General features: G+C 39.5%; 1 protein-coding gene across 1 annotated transcript in view; it reads right to left on the reverse strand.

The window, feature by feature from the left end:
- The window catches only part of LOC106521543 (structural maintenance of chromosomes protein 6), a gene marked incomplete at its 3' end in the record, with an annotated part of 65,483 nt that overhangs the window by 15,339 nt on the left and 41,914 nt on the right, over nt 1–8,230 (reverse strand). Inside the window, 5 exon segments of the mRNA XM_014014170.1 lie at nt 126–293; nt 381–469; nt 2,316–2,462; nt 7,575–7,670; nt 7,767–7,886. Coding sequence (XP_013869624.1) covers nt 126–293; nt 381–469; nt 2,316–2,462; nt 7,575–7,670; nt 7,767–7,886 — 620 coding nt within the window.

Below are 8,230 nucleotides of genomic sequence, written 5' to 3' on the forward strand. Positions count from 1 at the left end.
GACGTGACATGTTCGTACGAACCCTTTGTACGAACAAAAGTAAGAGAAATTTAGGATAAGAATACAAACATGTTCTTGCATGAGGCCCAATGTCTCTGAGTGAAAGCAAACAGAGAATATGGTACCTCAACTTGCCACGTTCTTCCTTTCCTTTAAGAAGCGCCTGATGTTTCTTCTTGATTTCTTCATTCAGCTGTGAGCATTTAGTTTGAAGCTCTGCAAGCTGCTCTCTTAAATCACATAATCTCAGTTGATGTTTTGTGCGCTTGTTGTCTCCGCTCTTCGAAATCTCACTGATGAATAAAAGGACAAAGCAATTCAAAATTAATGTGTGAACTTCTGTAAAGCAGAGCCCACCAAGCACTTTTTAATATCCTCACCTTGTTTTGGCCTTGTTTATTTTCTCCTGAAGAAAGGTTTGCTCTCGTTTGGTCTGTTTCAGTTTGTTCAGAGCCCGAACATAAACAAGCTACAGGAAGAGATGATGTCACTTAAACAAATAAAGATCCCATCTGTTACATATACGGTAGTAAGCAGTGCAGCTGTGCACTGAAACTGTTTTCTGGGGCCTCATGTTCAAAAAGGGTGTGTAAAGATATTACTGTTGGTGACTTTCTGTTGGGACACTACTGATGATGTGAAAACATACTATACAGGCAAGAAACATGATGAACAAATAATACCTCAAGTTGTTTAGCCACCTCTCCTGCACTTTGCAAGTACAAAGTGGTGCAAAAAGTACCTTCAACAAAGATGAGTCTTATTAGAAGATTCATTCTTCTTCTTCATATTATTTCTATAAACCAGGCGTGGTCAGTCCTGGTCCTGGAGGGCTGCAGCCCTGCATGTTTTACTTGTTTCTCTGCTCCAACACACCTGATATGAAGGAATAGATGATTATCAGGCTTCTGCAGTATGGAGGACCAAAACTGACATAATTAGAAATAAAAGCAGAATTATATGAACCAATAAATAAATAAACCTAAATGCACCAATTAAATTAAAAAAGGAGAACTTTATCTCCTGTTTTATATTTTATTGACTTTCATATTTATTTTTCCAGGTTAGTTCCAATAAATTAGTCTATATATTTGAACACATAATTAAAATTTTACTGTTTTTTTTACATATATTAATTGTTTTTCCTTTAGGTGTACATGCATTTGTGTGTCTTAAATGGTTATACTTAATTATTTCTATATTTTTTCCAACAAGTCTTTGTATCTCTATGTGTTGCATGCTTGTGCCTCAGTTTAGCTAAAAGTTTAAAGCTTAGTTTAAAACAAAGGCAAGGATGAAAACATTACCTGTGCATTTATTTCTAACTAAACTTTAAGCTAAACTGCAGCAGTACAAGCATGCAACACAGAGAAATAAAAAGACTTGTTGGACAAAATTATAAAAAATAATTAAATTTAAGCATTCAAGAGACACAGATGAATGTACAAGTAAAAGGAAAAACTATGTAAAAATCATTACAATTTAAATTATGTGCTAAAATATATAATTTATTGGAACTAAGCTGGAAAAATAAATATGAAAGTCAATTAAATTATTAAACATGAGGTAAAGTTCTCCTTTTTAATTTATTTGGTGCATTTTAAATGTATTTATTTATTTAAAGGTTCATTTATCTATTTCTGCTTTTATTTCAAATTATGTCAGTGTCGGTCCTCCATACTGCAGAACTTGAAGAGGTAGTTCAGTGACTAAATCAGGTGTGTTGGAGCTAGGAAAAATGTAAAACATGTAGGGCTGCGGCCCTCGAGGATCATGATTGCCCACCCTGCTATAAATGATGCAGTGCAAAGAGACCAAGAGGATTTTCTGACTCAAATAGACAACTATATCAGCTGTTTTGGTTTCTAAGGGCAATCCAGTTGGAGCTGTGCAGAGCTACTGCCAATACCCAGCAGGACTCATCCAGCTGTTGCAACAGTATGGTTGGGAACAGACAACAAGCTGGGATACTGCGGGATGAGTGTTGTCTTGGGGAGGATGTATAAAAAAATTGCATCTTTACCTACTTTAGGAGTGTCTCCAGCTCACATTCCCTTACACTCCTCTTTTTTCACATGCTGACGTTTTTTTTCCAATCAGAGGACAATTACACATGCATGGCATATTAAGTGTATTGTTAGCACTCAATTCAACTTTGATAGGGACGTATGAAGAAAATGTGTTCGATTTTATGCGTACGCATGGTTTCATGCATATGTATTTCTTTGTGAGTACACAGTTTTCTTGCAATATTTCAGTAAATAAAACAGTCCACACAGGTAATTGTACACAAGGCCCCTAAGTAAAACAAATACCTCCTGTTCCTTGTGAGCTTTGCTAATGCTTTTCACTTGTTGTTTCAACTTCAGATTGTCTTCTGTAAGAGTCTTTTGCTGTTCTTTTAGCGTGTCGCTTTTCTTTTTGATAAGCTGCAGCTTCTTCTCTACTTGTACAACCTTGGTCTGCATGGAAAAAGAAGCAAAAGTGTGTTTAAAAACAATATGTCAATCAATCAATCAAAGTCAAATGCAGTTTGAAGGGCTTTACAATGGAAAAGTTCAACAACAAAAAAGATCCAATGTAAAAGCTGGAACAAACAAATGGTTTTTAGTCTAATTTAAAAGTATCTAGATCCTGGACTCCTCTCAGATCATCCAGCATGTCACTTCACTGTCTTGGTGTAGAGTTACTAAAATATATCTTCAAAAGTTCTTGTTTTCCATTTATGAAGAAACAGAATATTTTAACCAGTAGTAGTCAATATGGATTTAAAGTATATAACTCCACATCAGTCATGGAATTAATAGAAGAGATAGCAACTGCTATCTATCAACAGTATTGTGTTAGTATTGTTGTTGATTTTTTTTCCAACACTATTGATTATAACATTCTTATTGAAAAGTTGAATCCACATGGGATTAGAGGATTAGCACTACAGTGGGTATCTAGTTATCTGAAAGATAGAACAGTTAGTACAGGTAAATAATGTAGGATCTGAACTATGTAATATTAGTTGCGGAGGACGCAGAGTCTGAAGACTTGGGGAAGACAAGTCCATTACCATGGCAGAGGTCACCAAGGTAGTCAAAAAGCTCCTTGGTGGCAGGGTGCCACGGATGGATGAGATTCACCCCGAGATGCTGAAGGCTCTGGGTGTTGTGGGGCTGTCACGGTTGACACATCTCTTCAACAATGCATGGAGGACTGGGACAACTCCTGTGGAGTGGCAGACCAGGGTGGTGGTTCCCAATTTTAAAAAAGGGGATTGGAGAGTGTGTTCTAACTATCGTGGGATAACACTTCTCGCCCTCCCCAGGAAAGTTTACTCCAGGGTGTTGGAAGGGATGTTCCGAATGATTGTCAAACCTTGGATTCAGGAGAAGCAGTGTGGCTTTCATCCTGGAACAGTGGACCAGATCTTTACCCTTGAAGAGTTGCTAAGGGGGTCGTGGGAGTTTGCCTCTCCGGTCTACTAGGGTTGGACAATATTGGCAAAAAAGGTAATGCGATTAATTGCGGTATTTAGCAGTTAGCGATTAATTTGACGATTAATCCCCTGAAGTCCCTGGACACCCTTATGTACACGACCAATTTAGTGGGAAAGACTTGCTCTTCGTAAAAATCTGTTCCAAATTGTGTCAAAATTTCAGACATCAGGCTATGAATCAAATTGTGTTGGTAGATAAATAAAAAACAAACCTTTTTTTAATGTCTGTCATATTTGAAGCGAAGAGGAGCACCGAGCGGAGTGACTTGAGAAATATCCAGTCAATCTGCCTAGTGGCATTAATCGTATTAATCGTCAAGTGCCAAAAAATAATCGATTAATGTTTTTCTGATGATTAATTGCACATGATACGATTATGCCCAACCCTACGGTCTACATGTCTTTTATAGACTTGGAGAAGACTTATGACCATGTTCCTTGGGGAATTCTGTGGTGGGTGTTGAGGGACTACGGAGTGTCTGGGTTGCTACTAAGAGTGATCCAGTCCCTATACAACCAAAGCAGGAGCTGTGTTGGCATTCTTGGCACAAAATAGAGCTTGTTCTCAGTGCGTGTTGGACTCCACCAGGGCTGTCTCTTGTCTCCGATCCTGTTTGTAGTGTTTATAGACAGGATCTCAAGGTGCAGCCGTGGAGAGGAGGGTGTCTGGTTTGGGGACCACAGGGTCTCGTCTCTGCTGTATGTGGATGATGTGGTTCTATTGGTGTCTTCAGTCCATGACCTTCAGCGTACACTGGGGCAGTTCACAGCCGAGTGTGTAGCAGCTGGGACGAAAGTCAGCTCCTCTAAGTCTGAGGTCATGTTTCTCGACTGGAAAAGGGTGGAATGCCCCGTCCGGGTCGGGGGAGAGTCTCTGCCTCAAGTGGAGGAGTTTAAGTATCTGGCTGTCTTGTTCATGAGTGATGGTAGGATGGAGCGGGATATGGATCGACAGATTGGGGCCTCGTCCTCAGTAATGAGGGTGTTGCTTCAGTCAGTCGTGGTGAAGAAAGAGCTCAGTCGAAAGGCAAAGCTTTCGATTTACTGGTCTGTCTTCGTTCCGACCCTCACCTATGGTCATGAGGCATGGATCATGATCAAAAGAACGAGATCCCGGATACTGGCGGCCGAAATGAGCTTCCTTCATAGGGTGGGCCGAGCTCAGCCTTAGAGAAAGGGTGAGAAGCTCTGTCATCCAGGGAGCACTTGGAGTAGAGCCGCTGCTCCTCCACATCGAAAGGAGTCCGTTGAGGTGGTTTAGGCATCTGATTAGGATGCCTCCTGGACACCTCTCTTTAGAGGTGTTCCAGGCATGTCCCACCGGGAGGAGGCCCGGGGAAGACCAGGACTTGCTGGAGGGATTATGTATCCTCTCTTGCCTGGGAATACCTCGGGGTCCTCCAGGACAAGCTGGAAAGTGTTGCTGGAGAGAGAGATGTCTGGGTTTCTCTCCTGGACCTGTTGCCTCCACGACCCGAAGATGAAGATGGAGATAGATATGGAGTTCCTCTGGGTTTTGTGCTCGGACCAAACAGTTTATTTTGTATGTGAATTATTTGGTCAGTGTGTCAAAGCTTTTAAAACACTTTTTTGTTTGCTGATGACACAACACGATTTTTTTATTTTATTTTGGTGAATAAATTGAACAGGGCTGATACAAATATAATTTATGAAAGTAAAAACTTGGTTACAACTGAATTTATCATTGAATTTGCATAAAACAAACTACACGATATTTGGTAACAGAAAGAAAACCATCTAGGTCACATTTAGAGTTGACGGTGTTGAGATTTTTAGAGTCAGTGAGGTGAAGTTTTTAGGTGCCGTTATTGATGAAAAACTGACATGGACATCCCATATAATATAATTAACAATAAATATTGCAAAATCGATTGCAATAATGCATAAAGTTTTGTGTATGGATCAATGTCAGCTGTTCTGCAGGCTGATATCACCACAAGAAGAATTGAGAACAGCGTGTTTTTTTTTGTTAGTTTTTTGTATCACACTGAACAAATTACAATCAGGTATTTGACTGTAGTTCTGAGTCAAACCATGCAGCTGAATGAGAGACTTCATGATTCTAAAATATAAATCACACCGCGGCAGAAACACTGTGACTCATTTCTTCACTTCAACTATTTAATAAATATTTTTCTAAGTTCTACCAAACTCATCAGTTCCTCTGTGTTTAGTCATTTATTAAAGACGTGTAAAGGTGGAAATGTCTGTCAGCCTCATGCGCCGCTGCAGCACACGTGCACACACACCAACACCCACACACCTTTGCAAGTGGCAAACTCATTTTTACACCCCACTACTTATTTAGACAGTTTTCTCACTCATTCTCCATTTAATGTATAATTTTCCTGCATCTAAAAATCATTTCTGATACCACAGAGAGGAGTCGGAGGAGAATCTCACACGCTGGACACATTTACATCTATTTTACAGATTTAAATGGAGGCGTGTCAGGGGAGGAGTCTCAGGTGCGCTCAGTTCCACGTTCGTTGGGATGTATAAACGAAAGCTGTGCAGGAACTTGCGTGCTCACAGTTTTACACATCTGAATTTTTTTGCGGTGCACTTTTCTAAATTTGTCCATATGTCAACTTTTAGCATGAAAGCTGTGCAATCCTTTATGCCCAAGACATTTTCCAGAAGCAGGATTAAAAAACATGTTTTTCTTGCGCTGCCAGCTGATATTCATCAGTACCCCATAAGTTTGGACAAAATAAATAAATAAATAAACAAATAAACAAACAAACAAATAATAATAATAATAATATTAAGAATGTTTCAGTAAGTTTGCTTCAATCAGTGCAAATGATCCAGTTATCAAATGAAAATATTTAACAAATATTTGAATGGTTTTTGACTAACTTTGATGTTTTTGGCATTTTGATTGATAGAAAAGTTTTGGTGCAGTGATAGTTAGAAGTTGGGGTGTTTTGATTATCACTGTGCTGAGTTCTGCTTTCTGGGTGTTTGCCAGAACCTAACTAGACACCACATTGCGGTAACATAATGACCCCCGCACGCAGAAATGCACCAGAACTCAGAAGTCTTTATTCKTAATAAATGTCATGCTACTAGGTGCATCCCAAAATTGTAGTGGCTTGGGAGGGGGGTCTCTCTCTCTTTTTTTTCTTTTGTTTTTGGGGGGGGGGGGGGGGCATTGGTTGACATGATGGATAGCCCCTCATCAGAGCTAAACAACCAAAGAGAATTTGAAGCTCTTAAGCTTAACAGTTTTTGAGCAATAACCATTTTTGTATGTCCAGATACCCCTTTTTCAGGTAAATTGGGGGTCCGGAGAGGTGGGGGCACTGATTGGTGGACCTGATGGATAGAGCTTCATCAAAGCTAAACAACAAAAGAAATGTGAAGCTTCTATGTTGAGCAGTTTCTGAGTTATAAGCCTTTTTGCATGTCCTGACACCCCCTCTTTGTGCGGAGCCCCCTCCTCAAATATGGGGTGTATCGTAAAACCGTTGGCTGGCGCAGTGTAGGTCAGACTCATCTAGAGTCCTCCCAAATTTCATGTTGATCGGTGCAACCGTTTTTGTGGTACGGTTGAAAAATCACCGGAGAAAAAAAAAACAGTACGAAAACAATATGACTCCCTCTTACGCTTCAAGTGCGGGGGTCATAATTAAGCCTACATTAATAAAGTAACACTTGTTTATTACAACAGACCATACAAACACTATGTAGCATAGTGACATGCCATGGCTTTGCCTGTCTCATCTTCCACTCTGCAGTGAACCGGCCTAGTGTACGCTGAAGGTCTTGGCCAGAAAACCGCAACAGAACCACATCATCTGCATACAGCAGAGATGAGTCCCTGTGGTTCCAAACCAGACACCCTCCTCTCCACAACTGTCTTGAGATCCTGTCCATAAACACTACAAACAGGATTGTCTCTGATCCTGTTGTTTCTCAACATCAGATAATCTGAGTCGAAAACTCTTGTCATGAAAGGTGACATATTATCTTATTTATTTATGTGATGTTGAAAGTTTGAAGAGCAGATACATTTGAAAACCCAGTTAAACCAATAGAAGAGGACAGGACGAGTTATCACCTGACAGAGACGAAGGTTGTCCTGATGTTTGTTATTAGCTTCTTCTCTCTCTGTGTCCTCCTTCAGCTGCTGTATGGACTGCTCCTTCTCTGTAACCTGACGGTAGAAAACAATCACTTTTCATCTTGTTCTGATCATCTACAGTAAAAGAACAGTCTTTGATGAATATATCATCGTAAAATGATCTCCTACCAAAGCCCATGCCATTTTTGTTTTCATGTTTTCTAAAGCCTCCTTCAGCTCACTGTAAGAGGACAGATTTTCATATCGCTCCTTCTTCTGTAGAAACTCCTGCTTCAAGTCCTTCAGACACTGAACACAGAACAAAAGAAATATAAATGTGTACAATATATCTCAAGTGAAATATTCTCAGGAACATCTCTAATGTGCAATATTACAAGCAATGTTGAAGTATATACTGTAAAAATGTTCCTATTCTTCATTTCTACATACAGAAACTATGATTTCTCTTTTTTAGATCGTGCACATTTTTGTCTTTATTTGATTTTAAAGAGGCAATATCATGTAAAATCAACTTTTTTGAGTTTTATATCATGTTATAATGTTATACTCTCATAAAAAAACATGTCCAAAGCCTTGCTCTGACTCATTCATGTATGTTTGAGAAATCCTGCAGTGTTTTTATGAAGCCATGC

The sequence above is a fragment of the Austrofundulus limnaeus genome, unplaced genomic scaffold, assembly GCF_001266775.1.
Source record: "Austrofundulus limnaeus strain Quisiro unplaced genomic scaffold, Austrofundulus_limnaeus-1.0 Scaffold111, whole genome shotgun sequence".
NCBI classification, from domain to species: Eukaryota; Metazoa; Chordata; class Actinopteri; order Cyprinodontiformes; family Rivulidae; genus Austrofundulus; species Austrofundulus limnaeus.